The sequence below is a fragment of the Pseudophryne corroboree genome, chromosome 1 (assembly GCF_028390025.1).
Source record: "Pseudophryne corroboree isolate aPseCor3 chromosome 1, aPseCor3.hap2, whole genome shotgun sequence".
Taxonomy (NCBI): Eukaryota; Metazoa; Chordata; class Amphibia; order Anura; family Myobatrachidae; genus Pseudophryne; species Pseudophryne corroboree.
The window spans coordinates 370,202,039-370,224,971 of record NC_086444.1 but is presented as its reverse complement, the minus strand read 5'-3'; the positions used below and the strand labels follow the sequence as shown (position 1 = coordinate 370,224,971).

Here is a 22,933-nt window from a genome sequence, read left to right as displayed (position 1 = left end):
ACACTCCTTACCATTACACCCAATGTCACCCAATTAGGCAGCCTTAGCCTACATAGAAGCCCTATGGCAGGTGCAGTTTCACTGTCAACATCTGAATATGGATTCTGTGGAAGCTACTGCGTCTGAGAATGCAGCTTCTTTTACTGACATGCCTGCGGCACTTCCATAACACACCCATGAGTGTTATCACTTCACTTCAGGCCACCTCCCATCACTTTTCCGCCGTCTTTCTGATATCGTCTGAATAGGACACTACAGCACCTTTGTGCATACTCCGGGTAATGCGTGTGCAGTTGCAAATAATCAGTCAACTACATGAATAGAATATCGGCATTGAGTGTGGTTTGTATACGCCTCTGAATCCGGTCCTAAATGTTGAATCATTTCAGATGTACTGTATGATGTTGCCACAAGAGTCCAGACATACAGCATGTTTCTGAAGTGGTTTAAACTGCAGCGTATGTTTACTTATACATAGTGATAAAGTGGAGAGAGCTAAGTACCAGCCAATCAGCTCATGTCATTAATCAAACACAGCCTGTAACATGGCAGTTAAGAGCTGATTGGCTGGTAATTTAGCTCTCTGCCCTTTATCACTCTCCAAGACTTAGGGGGACATGTACTAAGTGGTGATAAAAGTGGAGAAGGGAGCCAGTGAAGAAGTGGCCCATGGCAGCCAATCAGCTGCTCTCTACACATTTATAGTATGCAAATTTTAAATGTTAAGTTAATGCTGATTGGTTGCCATGGGCAATTTCTCCACTGACTCACTTCTCCACTTTTATCACCGCTTAGTACATGTCCCCCTTAGTACAGTAGTTATTACTGTCAAGTCCAAAAACAACTAACCTGGTGGTCTCATAATAAAGCAGGGAATGTATATCCGCATTTTAAATAAAATTCTTAACCAACTGATGATTTTTCCCTTCAAAACCGTTCATATAGTTGTTGTTGGTTTTTTTAATATAGTTTAAAAAGTATCTTTTAAAAACATTTAAATATTATATTATGCACATCTGCAGAACGACTCTCCTGTTCAAAAACTGGGGGACATGGTGGGGCGGCACGGTCGCATCTGATCCGACCATGCCAGCGGGTAATACAGTTAGACAAATCTGGAAAACTGCAACTATATAAATGCCCCATGGAAAATGTTCGGCAGTCATTTTTGTTATAGAAACACTATTTTAATGAAAATGACAAAATAAAAAAATCTGTGTTTGCGTCATGCTGAATTCTATGGAGTAGCAGAGCTGAGATTCCTGGGAGAAATCAATGTAATGAGCAGCACACAGAGAACTTCCCTCACTGCATGTAACATTACACAGTACACACGGCGCCTCTGCTGCTGCTGCTGCTGCTGCTGCTGTGTGACACGGGAGGAGGAGGAGCGGCGCTGTGCCCGCCCCCAGCACACAGAGACACGGACTGACACACAATAGAGAGGCCGAGGGTAAAACAAGAGAAACCTCAGGATCAGACACTCGGGAGACAGCAATATACTGTGGCACCAAAGAAACTGGACCAATAGAACCGGGGCGACAGCAGCGAGTCAAGCACAAGAAGAGACAAACTGAGGAATCCTGGTAAGAGGGAACGTTTGCTAGCCGGGACACTGGTAACATGGATACGCTTCCACTGATAAATGAGCCAGGAATACAGTGACATCCCGTGCTACAGGCACATCTGGCCATAGACAAAGCACCTATGTCATCAGAATGTGCACAGTATTGTAATGCAACCTGGTTTGTGTTTCATCCCTGGTCCCCAGTCTAATAAGAGAGCTTAGATAGCAATCTTTGGGTGCCCCATCCACTGTATGGTACAAACTGGCTTTACTGGAGTCTAACTGGTGATGCTACAAGCCTCATGCTGAGTCTCCTAGGCGAAGTGTCCCATTGGGGCCAAGGACAGGATGCTGGAGCCAGCAGGTTTCGTAGAGGCATGGCGGGCACAGTTTCCGGATGCAGAGCCGCCACACATGGAACTGCACACAGTGCGGGACATGGAGCAGGAGCTGGAGAGATGCCGGGTGTCAGTACGTAGACTGGAGCGAGAACTGAATAGGGAGCGGTTCCGTATGATCTACTTGCAGACCCTTTTAGCCAAGGAAAGGAGAGGCTATGACCGACAACGTTGGGGTTTTGAAGAGAGGGATCCACCAGGAGGTGGTGAAGAGAGACCAATTGATCCTGTTCGGGAAGAGAGAGCTTTGGGTCCAGGAAGAGAGGAGAGGAGCCCAGAGGACAGAACCAGAGGACCAGGTCGCCGGGAGCCACCTGTCGGAGCCCCTGACCTATCTCCAGGGGATGTGTCTCGATGCCCCCGTCGCCTGTTGAGTTTCACAGAGAGGGATGGACCAGAACCCCGCTCTGAACGGCTCCGCAGGACAGCATCCCATCCTGAAGAGAGTCCAAAACCCCTCCATCCTGGAGAACCACGTCGGGGCCGCTCCTCGGACAGCAGTTGTGGCTGGGATGGAGAGTATGAGGAAGCTGAATTAAATTCCCGTTTCCTACGGGATAATGTATTGCCATGCCCTGGAAGTCACTGGGGAGGTGCTTGGCCTCGCCGGTCTGTCTCACCGCAGAGCTTTGAGGACCTTGGCGGTGGGTATACGCCGGACTGCAGCTCCAATGAGAACCTGACGTCTAGTGAAGAGGAGCTCTCTTCAGGACCCTCTGGGAGGGTCTCACCCCGGGGTCTCTGGGGTCGTTCTTCTCCTTCTCCTGGCAGTGCCAGCCCTCCCACCCCTCAGGCACCTGCCCGCCACTGCCAGTTGAGAGTGTCTGAGGCTGCAATTGTTGGTGTGAGACGTAGTGGACAAATATGGCCAAGCTGTGTAGAACCCGCTGGCAGAGATGGAGGATACCAAGGAGATGGAGGTGAGAATATTATGAGTTTAATACCTCTAAAGCTGGGCATACACTATACAATTATCTGGCAGATCGGAATAAAAATCTGGTAATGGATGAGAGCAAATGACAATCGACCATTTGCTCCCAAACACTGAAAAGTGGACAAAACCTGTAGTTCATACAAATTGGTAAATGACAGAGTTAACCAATTTGTATGAACAACATTTTTTGTCTACTTTCCAGTGTCCATTACCAGATTTTCATTCCAACCAGCCAGGCCAGATAATTGTATAATGTATGTCCAGCTAAACTAATTTTTGTCTTGACCAACGCTTCCAGCTTTCATTTCTTTATTGTATCTTTTATATTATATTTCTAAATTTTCATTCTACTTTACACTTTTCACATACTGTATGCAAGGAGCCATTTTATGGCCCAATAACCACATTAAGCTTAGGCTTACTTGGCACGTTTAAATATGACAAAGGTACGTGATATGGAAATTTCAGATAACACATTTAATAATATATTAAGCACTTTTAATACTTCAAAGTAGTATTCTTATGCATAAGTTTATTTTGGTCAAAATAGCACACCAAATACAGTAACCCCTAAATAAAGCCAGGAGCAGGAAACCCCTGGAATGTTGCAATATTTATAACAAGCTCAGTAGCAGTAGGGCATACCTGTGCAAAACTGAACATAAAATGATTGGCTCTTATCATTTCCTCATTGGCTGGGCACTCCATACTACAGTTAAGTCTCCTAGCCAATCACGCTAATATATCCTAAAGTGGATGGGGGTTTCCATTCATTTTAGTGTGGAAGGAAGGCAAAACTATCTGTAAAAAAAATGCCCAGTTACTGTAGCAGCACATTGTGTAGAAGCAAATGAACCTTACCTACTTTGAAACAGGTCATCGTGGCAACTTTCAAACAGCAAAAATTGAATTTGTATATGTGACCGAAGTTTGTATAAATTACCAGTTTTCACATACACGCTTTTTACAGCTTTAGTTCCATTTTAAACATCATGTACTGTACACCAACTTCTCAAGTAATTGTATAATTAAACATTCCTTGTCTAGCAATGTGCCAGTATGTGTCCACAAGAATGTCTTTTTTTTTTTTTTTAAAGGTTTTGCTGCAACGGAACATGAAAGAGCCTAAAGACTGATTTTTACTTAATTTTCATGTTCCTTTTTACCATTGGTCTGCGTAGTCATAGCCATGTGATATTTCCTGGAAATGCATGCATACTACTACTACTACTACTACTACTACTACTACTACTACTACTACTACTGTTACTACCACTATAATAATACAACAATAATAATAATAATAATAATAATAATAATAAGTAAATGTGGTGCATAGATTGCATCATTTAGGAAATATTAAAGCCTTCCCATGTGCAAAGTTGTCAGATCATTATGCAATTTAGTATGGCAAAATAAGGGGTTTGCGTTGCCCAAAAATTGTGTGTTTTACTAAATGATCACTTTAATGTGATGGCAAGAAACAGTTAAACTGTTCTCAGTGTCCTAATGCATAAAATTTCCCCAGCAATAAAGCCACTATGTGAATGCAGAGTTATTATGACTATTTATATGGATGAAAGCCTGAGCAGGCAAATGTGTCTGTTTCATTATCCTGACAGTGGATAGCACGGCTGACATCACAGTATCTTAGCATTTACAACTAAAGAGGTCCCAACACAATCTATTTTGTCACCATATTGTTATCTGCTTCCAATTTATTGTCCAGGGAAGCTGACCTGTATGAATTGGGGGGTGAAGGACGAGTAATACTCCTGTCGCATCAAAATCCTGGGTCTGATCTGGGATTTGGAACTTGGTTCCAATATGGGTCAGACCCTGGACAGACTCCTTTTCATACTGCTGCTCCGACGCAGGTTATCCTCGGGTTAGCGCCGTTTACACTGCACACAGGTGCCGGTGCTTGGAAATTACATAATCTTCAAGTGCCGGGAATGCGGCTCCCCCTATGCCAGTGATGGCTAACCTTGACACTCCAGCTGTTGTTGAACTACATATCCCAGCATGCCCTGCTACAGTTTTGTTATTTGGCCATGCTAAAACTGATGTAGGGCATGCTGGGATGTGTAGTTCAACAACAGCTGGAGTGTCAAGGTTAGCCATCACTGCCCTATGCTGTGAACGGTACCCGGGCCTGGTGAGCCGGTTACCCGTTCACACTGCCCAGTAAACCCGGGTCCTTCCCAGGACCAGCCCTGCATGGTACCCAGGTTGGATTCCTGGATCACTGGACCTGGGTTATTTTTTGGGACCCTTTCACACTGAGCCGTAACCCAACAATAACCTGGGTCAGAAGTTCAGTGTTAAAGGGGTCTTAGCTTATGTACAGGTAGGGGGGAGTGTGTATATTGAGTATGTATATATAATTACAGATTACGTACAGATTAATGCAGATGGTATAATTATATGGAGAGGACAACTGAGATCAAAGAGTTTTGTACTTTGCAAATATGTCATTTTGGAAGTTATGACATTTCTACATGGAAAACAGATGACCTAAAGCAGGCTTGTGGCCCTCCAGCTGTTGTGAAACTACACATCTCAACGTGCACTGCCAGTCTTATGCCAGCAAGCCATGCTGGGACTGGTAGTTTCACAACAGCTGGAGAGCCACATGTAGGCCAGGTCTGACCTAGAGTGTTACAGCCTCCTCTCCCAGCACTTTTTTCAGTTATTTCTTTATATTCATCATTCATCCTGACCCCCAGCCACTATACACAATTACCTGTAGCCCATTGACCATCAAGAATTCTAGCTGGTGTCTGCCTGGTCAAAGTTCTAAAGTGGACTGAATGAAATCAGTACTCTTTCAGTGTGATGAGAATGAAAGTTAGTGGTTCTTCTAAAAGTCCACAACCCTTTTAATTATCATGGTCTGAATGACAGGATCTGTGTCTAGTATTATTTGGACGTGATCTGTCTGTTCCACGCCTTTGCTAAAGCTGGCCATACACTAGACCAACTTTCATCCAACTAGTTGGTTGGTTGTAATGAAAATCTGGTAATGTACAGTATGGGAGCATATGACAGTCGACCATTTGCTCCCAAACACCGAAAAGAGATTTAACCAACTTGTCTGTATGCTCGTTTTCCGCAATTTAGGAGCAAGATTTTCCATAGCAAACATCAGTAAAATTCATAGCTGAATTCATCGCACTTATAGGCTCTACACACTGGGCGATCCGCCGCCGAGCTGCCTAACGGCGGATATGGCCAACGGGCGGCCCGGCGGCGGGGGGGGGGGGGGGGGGGGGGTCAGTGACGGCGGGAGTGAAGTTTCTTCACTCCCCCCGTCACCCGGCTGCATTGAAGTGCAGGCAAATATGGACGAGATCGTCCATATTGGCCTGCATGTACAGCCGACGGGGGACCAGCGATGAACGAGCGCGGGGCCGCGCATCGTTCATTGCTGGAGCCTCCACACTGCACGATATGAACGTTATCTCGTTCATTAATGAACGAGATCGTTCATATCGTGCAGTCATTTCAGCCAGTGTGTAGGGCCCTTTTCATTCCCATGGATATCCACTAAATGGAACTGAAGGCTGTGCCACCAGTGATTTTCCTCCAGCAATCCACTGGCAGATGATGCTGACAGCTATGTAGCCCAGCGGATAAAACACTGATGGAAAATGCAGCTTTTTTAAAATTAATGATAAAACGACAACGGGATCTGTTTGGGATCCTGTCAGTCAGTATACAGACGCTGGAATTCCTACAGTGCTCAGAATACTGACGCCAGGATCCCAACATGGATTGAAACGCTGGCTCTGGGACCCCGAATGGTGAATCCTGAACGAAGAACTGCCGGGATTCCACACTTGTAAGCAGCGCGGGTGGGGGTGGAGTAAGGGTTAGGCTGCGGGGAGGGTTACAGTTAGGCACCCAGACGTGGGTTATGGTTAGGCTGCTGGGGAGGGAGGGTTAGGTTTAAGCTGCGGGCAGTTAGGGTTAGGCTGCGGGGATGGGGAGGGTTAGGGTCAGGCTGCTGGAAAGTTGGGTTAGGGATTAGGGGTAGTAGTATAGATCCTAAGGGTCAAGATGCCGGTATCGGTATTCTGACTGCTGGTATCCCAAGCGCCTTGATCCTGATACCATCCCTTGACAGTTACCTGGCACATGCAGCATATTCACTGCCCCTAAGCAGCTATTTGTAGATGCTTCTGTTTTTTTCTCCATGTGAAACCTCAAACTCATGGGAAAAAATCTATTCAGAATTAGCAATTCTTCCAGCTGTAGGGGAGTCACACCACTTTTTTATTTTCCAAAAATATCTTCTCCAGTGTCATTCTTTTTTTTTTTTTTTTGTGTGGGATTTCAAAGGCATAGAAAAAAAAAGCATCTACAAATCATATGTTCTATTTGCTAGATACTATGGATACATAGTGCTGCAGCATCAGTAGCATTGTATCCTCTGGGGTTCACTACGGGTGGCCGGCGGTCGGGCTCCCGGCGACCAGCATCCCGGCGCCAGGAGCCCGACCGCCGGCTTACCGACAGCTTGGCGAGCGCAAATGAGCCCCTTGCGGGCTCGCTGCGCTCGCCACGCTACGGGCACGGTGGCGCGCTACGCGCGCCACACTATTTTATTCTCCCTCTATGGGGGTCGTGGACCCCCACGAGGGAAAATAAGTGTCGGTAAGCCGGCGGTCGGGCTCCCGGCGCCGGTATACTGAGCGCCGGGAGCCCGACCGCCGGCAAACAGAAGACCACCCTATCCTCTGTACTAAATTGCTGTCTACCTCATCAGCCATTGGTGTAACCTTTTCTAGAAACATGTAATGGATGTCTACGGGACTATATTTACAATGATTTTTACTGACTTAATTGCTATGGAAAAGTCACCACTGTAGCGCTGCCCTAACTTTGTCACATACAGAGTTACAGTATCTTCTACGGCAGGGATGGGGAACCTTCGGCCCTCCAGCTGTTGTGGAACTACACATACCAGCACGCCTTGCTACAGTTTTGCTATTTGACCATGGTAAAAATGTTGCAGGGCATGCTGGTATGTGTTGTTCAACATCAGCTGGGGGGCCGAAAGGTTCCCCGTCCCTGTTCTACGGGATGCGGTCAATTTACCTACAATCAAAATCCCGACAGTCAAAATACCAACAGCAATTGACCGATGGTCAAAATCCAGACATGGTCAAAATACTGACATTTAAAATTCCAACATTTAAAATGTCGACATGAGTTTTTCATGATTTTTTCAGTGAAACCTACCTGTTCATACTTTACCATCGCAGTGGACCTGGAGGGGGCATATAATAGTTTGCCGAGCGCAGCGAGACACCGTACCCGAAGCATGGTGAGCGCAGCGTGCCATACGAGAGGACGCGGTACACTCATATGGTGTCCATGTCGACCTATGTCAACATACACACCAAAAACAATGAAAAACGGGTCGACTTTTTGACCTATTGTCATTTTAAATGTCGGTATTTTGACCTTGTCTGTATTTTGATCGTTGGTCAATTGCTGTTGGTATTTTGACCGTTGGGATTGATTGTAGGTATTTCATACTAAACCCTCTTCTACACTTGACTCTGGGTAATGCAGGGATAGAGCTGGGGAGCAAGACCTATAGAAATTTCACCTAGAACCTTCCCTGTCTCATAGTTTTACACTTAAAACATCTTCCTCTGAATATTCAGCAGTGAATGACAATAGCCAACAAGTGGCAGATGTAATTATAGTGCCTATTGCTGATGGAGGGTGATATAGTGACAAGTATCAGGTATGCTGCGACCAGCTCTGCCCACCACTGACTCTAATTAATTCTGATTACAATTCCTGACTCTAAATGGCCAGGGTAATTCACTATTCAGTTCTTAGGGTGAAAAGGTTGCAGATATTGTGTGGGTTGGGGGATAGATGTCCCTTGGGGTGTACGCAAAGGAGCATTCTTTATATCTGTCCCTAATTTGTTTCAGTAGGTGAGTAGAGAGATGGAAGCTTTCATAGAGATCATTCATCTGTGTGGAGACGACGGTGCAGTACACTCGGCCACCTTACCACACTTGGGGAAGTAGAGCGTGCTATTTCCTGCAGATCTGTTCAGTCATCCGCTTTGGTGGGATAACCATATGCATCTGTGTCTTTCCACAGTAATCAATGATCTCTATGTGAGCACTGTTCAACTTTTAGAAATTGAGTGGAAGATACAAATATATAGAACAAATGTTCACACTTACCCTTACAGTAAATTCCTCTTCTGCTTTTCATTTCTTTTGTGTTCTGACTTTGACTATCTTTTTGTAGGGATGTAGCCATAGTTTGACAGAATGTTGACATGAGAACAGGGACACTGAGGACAGACCTGGCATGCCGACATGTTAATAATATGATTGTAAGCATTTTAACAGTGTCTGCTCTATCATCATGTTTGAAGTTGTAAAGCCGACACAGTTAATATGCTTTCAGTTGCATTATTTACACTTCGGCATGCAGGGTCCAACCTCACAGTGTCCACATTCTCATTGCCGACATTTTAGCTGTCTGACTGAAGTACCCAACCCCTTTTAATGGAATAAGTATGTTTTACCGGCGGCCGGGATTCCAGCTCTCATGATCCTGACAGCGGGACCCTGGCCACCAGTATGCCGGCAGCGGGGCGAGCGCAAGAAAGCCCCTTGCGGGCTTACTGCACTCGCCGCACTGCGGGCACAGTGGCTCGCTGCACTCACCACAGGTTATATTCTCCCTCTATGGGTGTCGTGGACACCCATAGAGTGGGAAAAGCCCGTGGCACCGGTATTCCTGCGGCGCCATTTCACTGCCTGTTGGGATTCTGGTGGCTGCATTGTGACTGCCGGATCCCGACAGGCGGTCTCATGATTGCCTCCCCTTTTGAAGGTTTTCCTATTGTGGGACCCCCTTCTTCTGTGCTCTGGGACCCCAGAAGTAATTATCCTCCTATTGCACAATGTGCAGGGTCTGTCCACCACTGCATAGTGCGGTATATCATGCCACTAATTAGATCACAAATCTATTTAAAGATCACACAAGCTAAAAATGTAGTTATGTATGGACTTAGGATATATTAAACAAGAAAATCTTAGTTACTTTCATTAACCGTGCTGAGCAAAAATCCTCTCTGCAAGGCGGGCTTTATTGTGGCTGTCAAAGCTCCTCCCCAGTGAACTTTTTATTCATCCATCAGGGAATGCAGGTTAGTAGTTTTACTTGTTAGACTTACCTCACCACATTTTGGGAGATCCCGAGTGCCGGTCACATGACTGCATCCCGTTGTGACCAGCTGTGTATAATGATGAATAATGGTTTCTGCTTTAAGGACAACCAATGTGTTCTTTGGCACCTCCAATGAAAAAGTGGGTGCAAAGGTTGGAAGCCTCACTGTACAAATATGGGTACTGTATATTTAAACTGTACCTTGAAAAAAAAAATCACTTCATTGAAATCTAGTGACATGCAAATAAACGTTACTTACATATTTCTATTTTCGTATTGCTGCCTTTAGGCTAGTGACATGTGATTACTGTATACACATGAATATTTTAGTCCTAAGAACCTGGTGCTTATATTAATTTATTTGTGCACACCAAGCAGGAAATGAACATAGGCCCTCATTCCGAGTTGTTCGCTCGCAAGCTGCTTTGAGCAGCTTTGCACACGCTAAGCCGCCGCCTACTGGGAGTGAATCTTAGCTTATCAAAATTGCGAACGAAAGATTAGCAAAATTGCGAATAGACACTTCTTAGCAGTTTCTGAGTAGCTCCACACTTACTCGGCAACTGCGATCAGTTCAGTCAGTTTCGTTCCTGGTTTGACGTCACAAACACACCCAGCGTTCGCCCAGACACTCCTCCGTTTCTCCAGCTACTCCCGCGTTTTTCCCAGAAACGGTAGCGTTTTTTCGCACACACCCATAAAACGGCCAGTTTCCGCCCAGAAACACCCACTTCCTGTCAATCACATTACGATCACCAGAACGAAGAAAAAACCTTGTAATGCCGTGAGTAAAATACCTAACTGCATAGCAAATTTACTTGGCGCAGTCGTACTGCGGACATTGCGTATGCGCATTAGCGACTAATCGCTCCGTTGCGAGAAAAATATAACGAGCGAACAACTCGGAATGACCCCCATAGCAAGAACCTATTACATGCATTTAACTGATCATATAAGCTCAAGCTTCTCTGGAGTTTTCATATATCTGGCTTGGTATTGCTTTGATTGCCAGATTATTTACACACTGTGGCTATGCCATGAACTGAGCCCAATACTGGTCTGTGAAGACAGAAATTTTGCAGCCCTGTGTGAACTTGTCCCTATGTTCTTGATTACCTGTTACGTACACATAAAGGATGAAACCAATATTTAGCCAATCATCCACTAACATGTTAAGAAAATGAATGTTACATGTTTCATTAAAGTTAAATTAGGGTATAAAGGATGTAACCACTTGTTAGCTTAAGTGCAATGACTGAGAAGTGTGCTTCTGTTTGCTGCTGTATACATTACAATGGGCGTTTATTCCAATATGTAATTGTAATTCTCAGTGCTGAGCACACAAATGAAACAGCTTGGTTTGGGAGGCCATAAATACTCAATAACATGTAATACTCCAGTGTTTTGGATTAAAGGTGCCATTTGTGCCCCATGTAAATCATACCGCATCATTCCCTGTCATTCTCTGTTGCTGCTTCTGTCTTTTTTTTATTTTGCATTTCTATGGTCAGCAGCAAACACATTGAGAAGATGGTGTCGGGGGAGAGAAGATGGACAGATGTTAATCAGGCACATCTTGTGCTGACCATCTGTCTCTACAGAACGGCCGGCCAGTACTCTTAGCAAAGAACAATAGCATTGTAGTCTGGGGCACCTGCTAATCCCAAAGCAATCTGCGCCCACCAGACCTAACCCTGTGTGCTCTTTTATTTCCTATATGCAAGCTTGTCTTGTGCATTTTTCTCTTGAAATACTGACATTGCATCACTTCCCAAATCATGATGCTTTCAGCCGTGCCTTGGGTACCATTAATTGGGGCATGTATGAAAGGCTCATGCTTTTAATAGCACAGTGAAAGGCAGTGGAGATGGTGGGGGATAGAAGGAGTTGTATGACATAAAAGAGGAAAGAGAAAAAGAAGGGAGGTCATGTGACATTGAGAAAGCAGAGCTCAGATAGAAGGAGGTCATGTGATATTCCAGTGCAGGATATTTACAGCCTAATCCCATTGTGTCCACTCAACCTTATCAGGCTTTGAGCACCTCTAGCTCTGCTAATGGCCAAGCTAGTTAAAGCTTCTTTGTGTTTGTGTAGCTTTTACCCACATCACATCACCCTCCCACTCCTATTTTTTTTTTTAAGAACCATCAAAATATTCCCCCTGCCTTCATTTTAAAGATATCCTGTGGGTCCTAGAAATTATATGAGAGGTGGTGTAAATATTTTATGTGCGGTTCACTTAACTGCTGATGACCTTATTAGAGCGTCTGTCTCTGGGTGAAGTGAGTGATCTGCACTGATGTCGCTTTGGATGTGAATAGCTTTACCACAGGATTCTGTAGGCTACAAATGAATAATTCTAAATTGAAAATCCAACAGGCATATTTCAGTAAGGTGTAGGAAATAAAGCTATAGAAAATAGCACTGCATTTCAGTTCTTGTGGTGTGAATTGAACATATTTAGAACTAAAAGTGGTTTCAGCTTTTGCTGTTGGTATGTGTGACATAATAACTATGGGGGTAATTCAGATTTGATCGCTGCTGTGCGTTTTTTCGCACAGCAGGAGATCAGATCCAAACTGCGCATGCGTATACACCACAATACGCACGCGCGTCGGACAGCAACAAAGGGCATCGCCGGTCAGTGACAGGATGGTGCAAAAAATCCGATCGCACGGGCATTTGCAAGGTGATTGACAGGAAAAGGCCGTTTGTGGATGGCAACTGAGCGTTTACTGGGAGTGTTCGGGAAAACACAGGCATGTCCAAGCGTTTTCAGGGAGTGTGTCCGACGTCAGCTCCGGCCCCGATAAGACTGTTCTCATCGCACTGGAGGAGTAAGTCCTGGGTTGCCCACGGACTGCACAAAGTGGATTTTTGCAGTTTAGCTACACATGCGATCATACACTAGCACGGCGAATTTACACTCCCCTTGTAGGCGGCGACTAACTGATCGCAGGACAGCAAAATTAGCAGCACAGCAATCAGATCTGAATTAACCCCTATGTCTTTGAGTTACTTTGATGCATAACCCTATTAAAAACAACACACTTAACCTTCTGAAGTTGCAGAGAAACAGTAGTTTCCAGGATTTGCGTATATGCTGCCTGTGTATTCTACCCGAATGCTGCTAAACATGGTCAAAAGTGTTTCGCTGACTGTAGGCACACCGTTCTGGATGAGTGGATCTGCTCCACTTGTTAATGAGGTAACAGGTGTACTGTATCCAAAACAGAGGGTTATTAAACCACATGTGTGTTACACCTGTTATTGCTGCCTGTATGCTGCATTCCACTTGGTTACTGACACAATGTGATCCCTAGGGTGCACCCAGAATGTTGCAACATGATAAAATTATTGTCCAGCTGCTGCGGAAAATGGGCTGTGGAGGCCGGCTAACGATAAGTCACAGGTGACCTTTGCAGTGTGTACACACAGCCAGGGTTTTGACATGTAGATACAAATGAACAACACCAGTGTGAAATATTCACGTTTATGTTGGCTTTTGTGGCTTTGAAGGCTGAAGATGGGTGTTGCCCGACATAGCTGCAATATTAGTCAGGATCAGTTCCTGTGTTTTCTCACAGCAGTCATTGGCACTCTGTGCCAGGTAGGCATTGCAGAAGGAGACACTTCTTTTTCTCCTTATGTGTCAGGAATCTGACATTGGTTTCAGTGTTGGTTAAAGATTATCCTTAATCACTGTATACACGGTATCTTAGATATCAGATATTTTGGCGTGTTATAGTAGTCACTAGGTGCTAGTATTCAGTAGGTGTGTTACTATAAAGCAATAACCTAAAACACATGGAATATTAAAGTATAAAAATGTGTATGCTCCATATTAGGATATAGTTGTTACTGTCACAATGGAACTTGGTGCACTCATCACTGTGTCTTAATGATGTGCATAGCTGTGCTGATCATTAGTATTACATATAGCTCTCGGCTGTATGCCTTGCGGGGATGTGGTATGGGCTAGGCTACTCTCATCCCTGGAACGGCTAGCTGCCATGTTCAGTATGGAGTCATGGCTTTAGCTATGCTCCATTGATCCAGTATGCACATGCAGAAAAGCTCTTCACAGGTAACAAAGGATAAACCAAGTCCACAGACCAAATGATAAGGAAATAAGGAAGTGAATGTCGTCCCTGGACAGTTGTAGAGGTGCCTACTCTTTGCTATAGTGGCTGCGCTTACTACTTGTTGGTGCATGGATGCACTCACTCCAGAGACGCAGTTTTGGCAACTGTCTGTGATTAATGCAGGAAAATGGGTTTGTGCCACCAATGGTTCTGAATTTTGGCTCTTGACTTTGTTTCCATGAGATGCTCTGTTTTCTGTTCTACTCAATGTTTCCTGCCTGCCACCATGGGATCTGTGATCTCACACACACAAACTTTGATTAAATATACATGGCTTATGTTCACTTATCCCGTTGAATATTGCTGTATTATGATGTCTAAGTAGAAGTATGTAGCACATACGTGTGACACTGTGCCCTTTCCCACTTGTGCAAACTATTCACCTATCTTCCTGTAATCGTCACTAGGTCATTCCACTCCCTACCTTGTGTTTTCTCTCACTGAGTTTAAATCTGTGTGAAACTGTGATGGTTTCCTAACTCACCAATCAAACTGGAAAAACAGCTTTATCCTATTCCTGTGTGTTCAGTGAAAGAGGAAGAGAGCGAAAAAAGGACAGAGCAGTAGATGGGAAAAAATGTAGAGAAACGGGTAGTCGGAACACAGGTATAAACATTAAAGAAACCACAGAGGAATGCACACAGGGTGAATGCTTTATGATGAAAGATTATTTTGTGGCTTTTTTTCTAAATCTGTAATATTTTTTACTGCTTGGTTTTCTGCATTAATTGTAGTGAATAATTTGGACGAATAGTGCTTTCACGGTTTTCTCAGGACTGGTATCATGTATGTAGTACTCCGTTATTTTCACTGCGATTACGGAAGAACAGGATGATCATAGCCAGCCAGCTACTTGAAAAGTCAGTACATGGAATATGTCCTCATTCACGTCACATGGACATTTTTTACTGCATCTGATGTGTGTTCTGCTGCGCAGTTTTGTCCAATTGATGATCTCAGATTTACTATTATTATTATTATTATTATTCTTTATTTATATTGCGCCACATTGGATCCGCAGCACCCAACTACAGAGTAAACAAATAAGCAAAACATGAAGACAATGACTTACAATTCAATACAATATAGGACAAGTACAGTGTATATAAACATAGCTGCATCAGTAAACAGCACTGAAATAAGTATCAGGGTGGCAGAAAACCGAGGGGTTTGGTGCCTTCAAAGGGAGTATTGAAAAGAAGGTTAAGTAAGAGACGTAAAAGCACATGAGGAAGAGGACCCGCTCATGAAAACTTACATTCACTTTGAAGGTTTATCGAAGCATGTTCTGAAGGGATCTGTTTGGGATCCCGGCAGTCGGAATATTGACACAAGAATTTAGGATTAGGGTGGATAGGGGGAGAGTAAACATACTTATGGGCCCCATACAATTGAATGATAATGCCCGCTTTCATCAGATTTCGGGCAGTCGGGACGATTTATCGGGTGAAATCGGACATTTTGGAGGTGTTTGTATCGGATCCCCTAGATTGAATGTACTGCACTAATGATCACGTCCGACTCCGCAGGCATGGGTGGGATCGCATATGATACATCCTATGCACAAGGACCGCATACGATGTACCGTATGCGATCCTGCTGCCCGGGAAGGGAAATCACCTCCGACTTCAGCCTCAGACATATCCCTTTACCCAACCCCTGTCGGGATTCTCTGTTTCGGGATGCCGGTGTCGGACATATGAATGCTGACATCCCATCCGCCAGGATATCATATGTATTCTGTTATGAATGCTCAATAGTACACATAAGTGTTCAAAACACACACTGGATTAACCATGGTCACAAGACAATAGAACATGTGCTACATTCACGGTCCCTCAGAAGTTTACATTTCCTGCTTATTTGATGGAATGATTTTGAAATCAACATGGTGAATACTGCTCAGACAGTGTCACATGCCAGAGCCCGGGTTCCCGTTACTGGGTCCAGTGGTGTCACCTAGGGAGCAATTCAATTGTTTTACCCCCGTGGTGGCCACTAGGGGTTACAAAATGTAGCAGTTCAAGTGTTGCTCCGTTTAGACACCCGTTAGCCTCGGGGGTGACATTTCTTCTTGCAGCCTTGCAGTGTTTGTACACCCAACTCAGGACTTTAGACTGATTTAGCCGTATACATGGCCAAACCCTGTCTGTTTGGGTGCAATATGCATGGGTGCTCAAACACAATTGAATTGTGAATGTTTGGGCGTCTAAACATTGCGTCTGGACGGGAAAAATGGACACCTATAAACATTTGAATCGCCCACTAAGTGTCAGTTTGTGCCCAGGAGGCCACCTGTGGCATCTCCAATTTTTTAAGTAATTTATCTGAAGTATGGCTGGCATCCTCCTTCCCAGGAAGTTCCCATCATTCTGAACTGTGGGCGCCACCATCTTGGACAGTGTCACATGTTCCGCTCTGTCAACCAGCTCTCAGCAACTCTGCTCACATGTTCTGCTCAGTCTGGCAGCGCCTAGGGCACCCTATTTAAATCAGAAAGTACATTGCCAGTACAACTTCTCTCATAGAAGATCTTGTACCCTCGCTCCTGTTTCTGTATTGCTTCCAGCACTTTGTTCCAGTATTTTCTGGGAACCTGCTTCAGTATGTATGCAGTTGTTAGGTTAAGCACACTAAGGTCGACAGCCAATAGGTCGACCACTATTGGTCAACATGGTTTAAAGGTCAACATTGACAAAAGGTTGACATGTCAATGGTCGACACAGAAAAAGATCAACATGAGGTTTGTTTGTTTTTTTAAATTAAAATTAAATTTTTACTTTTTCATACTTTACCATCCACATGGACTACGACTGTGAATAGTAACCTGCGGCGAGCAGAGTACCTTGTCCGAAGCTCTCGAGCCATGCGAGGTGACACGGTGCACTAATTGGTGTTTCCGGTCATTTTACAAAGTAAACAACACAAAAAAAGTTTTTAAAAAACGATGTCGGCCTTTTCATGTGCCAACCTTTTTCATGTCGACTTATTTTCCATGTCGACCTTTTCCTGAGTTCTATAGAGCGCTTATATGTAAAATATAATGTGTATGTGCAAACCTGTGGGAAAAAAAGGAACGGTAATTCAATCTTTACAGCTCTTTTTTAAAAACATGTATTTTGTATCCAATGTTATTGAAGGGTTCCAAATATTTATGCCGTGCGGTGAATACTGAAAATAAAAGGTGCTGCTGGACTAACTTTCCCTATCTAGCAGTACCTGTGGGCGCTGGCTAGCGCTGCTTGACTTCTGTGTCAGCGATTCAGGTGAATGTCTTAATACTGCACCCGCCTGCATCACTGCACGGCATAAATATTTGGAACCCTTCAATAACATTGGATACAAAATACATGTTTTTAAAAAAAGAGCTGTAAACATTGAATTACCGTTCCTTTTTTTCCCCACAGGTTTGCGCATACAAATTATATTTAACATATAAGCGCTCTATATGATTTTTATTATCTTCTAAACTATTTCTGTTATAAGAGCTGCTAATTTATATATCATTAAGCACAGTTAATATTTCCATTTTACCCTTTTCCTGAGTCGACCTAGTGCATGTCTATTTTTAGTGGTTGGCCCAATGATCCACACCCCGTCAGTATTAACATGAGAATGTAGAATATGACAGTAGGTAAGATCCATCCAATCTGCTCTCTAGAGTTAGGGTATTAGGGTAAGGAGTTAAGGTAAAGGGTTACTTTAGGGGTTTGGGTTAGGACTCGAGTTCGGGTATTTGGGATAGGGAATTAGACTTTGTGTAGTGGTTTGGGTTAGGGTATTAATCCTCTTGTCGTGCATCACATTGTGCTGAATTGAATAGCAGCGGGTGCTAATTCCCAGAGCTATTCAGTCCGTGCAGAATTAAATTAACCCTTTATAATGAAATAAATCTGAATAGTAATACAAAATGGAAAATGAAAAAGGAGGAGTTAGGCATTAGCACTGGGCATGACATTGGCATTAAACATTTTAAATAAAAACAAGTTTTTTTAATATAATAGGCTTTTTTGTAAGAAGCGATGGTGCTGTGCCAGTAGTCACAGCATAATAAAAAACCCAGAGTTGTTTTTATAAAAAAATAAAAAACATTTGGTCCAGCCAACCCTAGCTTTGAATAAGAAAAAACATAGCAGCCTATACACTTATCAATAAATAGTGGTACAGACGTGCGTTGAATGATTGCTCCCTGCCCCCAATACAATCTTCCCACTACAAGGCCAGCAACAACTTCCACAGCAAACATTGCTGGGTAGCATCCCATTTACCTAGACATTACCTAAAAGCCATGCCTTAAATCAGACTAGAGTTTGCAGATTGTCATTAAGGGATATAGTTATGTTACCGGCGGTCACATTACCGGCACCGTCATCCCCCCCCCCCCCCCCCCCCTAATCCCGGCAGTCGGCATGCTGACTGGCAGTGACTATTCCTACTCATAGAGTAAAAATAGAACCTGTGGGGAACCGAGCCCGCACCGCAGTGAGTGCAGCGAGCCCCCCCCCCCCCTGCGCCGGCATTCCGTGGCCAGGATCCCGGCGTCGGGATGCTGATCGGCTGCCGGCAACCCGTACCCAACTTGTCATTGATGCCAGTTTACCCAAAATAATATTCAAGAAACCACTGCTCAATAACATGGGCCTGGTGTAATGGTATTTTACCTGTACCTGAGAAGAATAGATCAGTCACATCACCGTCCCTCAATGCCAGCTGTAGAAAGAGATAGTAATAACTACTGTAGAACTCTACTGTATACCAGCTGCACACCATACACTAATCAATAAATACTGGTACAGACGTGTGCTGAATGATTGAACCCCACCCCCAATACCCTCTTCCCACTACTATGCTAGCAGAAAATACTGCAGTAAACAGTGGTTGGAGGTGCTGCGTCTGTTGCAAAGATTATTGGACATTGCGCACATGCAGGACCCATTCTGTGCAGGCGCAAATGGGTCCTGCGATGATGGGCACAGATCGGCATCAGACTCAGTGATTGACAGCTTGATGCCATCTGGGGATGGGGATTGGGAGCCAGTGACCTCCGTTTCTAGAAACAGAGGCATGTTGCCGCCGCTGCAGTGGAGGGATGAGGTCAGGGTCTCCATCAGAGGATGGAGATTTCCTGACCTCTTGGTAGCAGCTGCTGCAGGTGGCTTGCACGAAGGGCTGTTTAGCGTGACTGCAGCAAGGATGTAAGAGGACACATCTGTTGCAGCCCATACCTGCTGCAGTCGTATTGCTCCACAGCATTCCAGTATATTGGCATCCTGCTTCAGCTGAGTTGTGCTCCAGCACCCAGTTCCAGCATATTACTGCAGCCTGCTTAGTTGGGGTGACGGCACTCAGTTCCAGTATAATTCCAGAGATCTCTGTATACTACTCCAGTATGTGACTACAGCTATTGGCACATCCTGTAACCTGCTACAGCATGGGCTATCCTGCTAGTCTGCATCTCTTAGTATCTGTCCTTCTGACATTCTCTGCAGCATCAGTCTCCCGCTACCACTACCATTGGCCTGCATGAAGAGTAGCTTTATTAGGCCATCCAGCTTCACTCACACTCCATCACATACAGCTAGCCCAAGGATCCTGACCCAAATCACCAACCTCCTAGTGCCATGGCAGTCTGTGTGTACATTAGGCTCAGAGACAGTGTTTGTGCACAAGCCATACGTTGGCTAGTGGTGGGTAATTATTTATAAAGTAATGAATTCTAAGTAAGTAACAATATATCACATGCAAACGGAATACTGCTATTAGATACATTAATTAAAATGTAACCTGCATTCTGACTCACAGTGGGGCTGACGATCAGTTGGACTCATGCCAGTTTGTGTAGCTTAAACTATGCAAATTGGCTCAGTGTTGGCCCAGAAACAGGCTGCACGCTTATCCATGCGGGTGTGCGTGCATCGGTTGTGACTGGAAAGGAGGGATGGGGAAGGGATGTTCTAACTAAAGCGAGTGAAGCAATGGTGTGTGAACAGATGCAGACCAGCAGAGAGACACATATACGCTTAGAATGTTTGTGGGAACAGGTGAAAATACACGCTAGTTATGATGATGATTGACAGGGGTGTGGATCAGTGGATTGACAGTGTTATGGTCGATAGTCACTAGGTTGACACCAAATTGTCAACAAATACAAAAGGTTGACACATGTAAAAGGTTGACAGTACTTAAAATCGACAGGTACAAAAGGTTGGCAGGGTCAGAAGGTTGATACACAAATGGTCGACACATGGTTTTTGGGTTATCTAGGCCAAATCTTGTATATTTCATGTTATATGACCATCAGTACAAACTTGTACCCTCGCGGGCTTGCCACGCTATGGGCAAGGCGGCTCGCTCCACTCTTCACAGGTTACTATTCCCAATAGATGTCCATGTGGATAGTAAATCAAGCAAATGTTGAGAAAACGTGAACCCCCTCCCCCAATTTGTCGACCATTTATGTGTCGACCTTTTGTACCTGTTGACATTATGCATGTGGTTTTGACCTATTGACGACCAATACACTGTTCGACTCTAATCTGGATACCGATTGACATCGCTCGCTAATTACTTTTATTTGGCTGACTGCAGAAGGAGCTGTGACTGTTTATTATGCCTGTCATAAACTGGTTGCATATGCTATGGGTGCACACCTGCACGCTTCCTATACCTATAGCAACGTTGCTAAAACACGCAACGGTACTTTCTCTGACGTCCTAAGTGGATGCTGGGGACTCCGTCAGGACCATGGGGAATAGCGGCTCCGCAGGAGACAGGGCACAAAATTAAAAGTTTGACCACTAGGTGGTGTGTACTGGCTCCTCCCCCTATGACCCTCCTCCAAGCCTCAGTTAGGTTTTTGTGCCGGTCCGAGCAGGGTGCAATCTAGGTGGCTCTCCTAAAGAGCTGCTTAGAAAAAGTTTGTTAGGTTTTTTATTTTCAGTGAGTCCTGCTGGCAACAGGCTCACTGCAACGAGGGACTTAGGGGAGAAGAAGTGAACTCACCTGCGTGCAGGATGGATTGGCTTCTTAGGCTACTGGACACTAGCTCCAGAGGGACGATCACAGGTACAGCCTGGATGGGTCACCGGAGCCGCGCCGCCGACCCCCTTGCAGATGCCGAAGAGAGAAGAGGTCCAGAAACCGGCGGCTGAAGACTTCTCAGTCTTCATGAGGTAGCGCACAGCACTGCAGCTGTGCGCCATTGCTCTCGGCACACTTCACACCAACGGTCACTGAGGGTGCAGGGCGCTGGGGTGGGGCGCCCTGGGCAGCAATGAAAGTACCTATTCTGGCTAAAAATACATCACATATAGCCCCTGGGGCTATATGGATGTATTTAACCCCTGCCAGGTTGTCAGAAAAACGGGAGAAGAAGCCCGCCGAAAAGGGGGCGGGGCCTATTCTCCTCAGCACACAGCGCCATTTTCCTACACAGCTCCGCTGCTAGGAAGGCTCCCAGGCTCTCCCCTGCACTGCACTACAGAAACAGGGTAAAAACAGAGAGGGGGGGCACTTATTTGGCGATATTAATAATATTTAAGCTGCTATAAGGGGAACACACTTATTTAAGGTTGTCCCTATATATATTTATAGCGCTTGGGTGTGTGCTGGCAAACTCTCCCTCTGTCTCCCCAAAGGGCTAGTGGGGTCCTGTCTTCTATCAGAGCATTCCTTGTGTGTCTGCTGTGTGTCGGTACGTGTGTGTCGACATGTATGAGGACGATGTTGGCGTGGAGGCGGAGCAATTGCCTGTAATGGTGATGTCACCCCCTAGGGAGTCGACACCGGAATGGATGGCTTTGTTTATGGAATTACGTGATAGTGTCAGCACGCTGCAAAAGTCGGTTGACGACATGAGACAGCCGGCAAACCAGTTAGTACCTGTCCAGGCGTCTCAAACACCGTCAGGGGCTGTAAAACGCCCTTTACCTCAGTCGGTCGACACAGACACCGACACGGACACCGAATCTAGTGTCGACGGTGAAGAAACAAACGTATTTTCCAGTAGGGCCACACGTTATATGATCACGGCAATGAAGGAGGCTTTGCATATCTCTGATACTGCAAGTACCACAAAAAGGGGTATTATGTGGGGTGTGAAAAAACTACCTGTAGTTTTTCCTGAATCAGAGGAATTGAATGAAGTGTGTGATGAAGCGTGGGTTACCCCCGATAGAAAACTGCTAATTTCAAAGAAGTTATTGGCGTTATACCCTATCCCGCCAGAGGTTAGGGCGCGCTGGGAAACACCCCCTAGGGTAGATAAGGCGCTCACACGCTTATCAAAACAAGTGGCGTTACCGTCTCCAGAAACGGCCGCCCTCAAGGACCCAGCTGATAGGAGGCTGGAGAATACACTAAAAAGTATATACACACATACTGGTGTTATACTGCGACCAGCAATCGCCTCAGCCTGGATGTGCAGTGCTGGGGTGGCTTGGTCGGAATCACTGACTGAAAATATTGATACCCTGGATAGGGACAATATTTTATTGACTATAGAGCATTTAAAGGATGCATTTCTTTATATGCGTGATGCACAGAGGGATATTTGCACTCTGGCATCAAGAGTAAGTGCGATGTCCATATCTGCCAGAAGAAGTTTATGGACGCGACAGTGGTCAGGTGATGCGGATTCCAAACGGCATATGGAAGTATTGCCGTATAAAGGGGA

The 22,933-nt window shown here is 45.0% G+C and overlaps 1 protein-coding gene across 1 annotated transcript in view; it reads left to right on the top strand.

Annotated features, from left to right (window-relative positions):
• The first annotated feature begins 1,414 nt into the window (after positions 1-1,414).
• The window catches only part of BCR (BCR activator of RhoGEF and GTPase), an 84,191-nt gene continuing 62,672 nt past the window's right edge, over positions 1,415-22,933 (top strand). Inside the window, exon 1 of the mRNA XM_063913047.1 lies at positions 1,415-2,885. Within this exon, the coding sequence (XP_063769117.1) occupies positions 1,916-2,885 (970 nt within the window). The 5' untranslated portion in view covers positions 1,415-1,915. The remainder of the gene's footprint in view (positions 2,886-22,933) is intronic.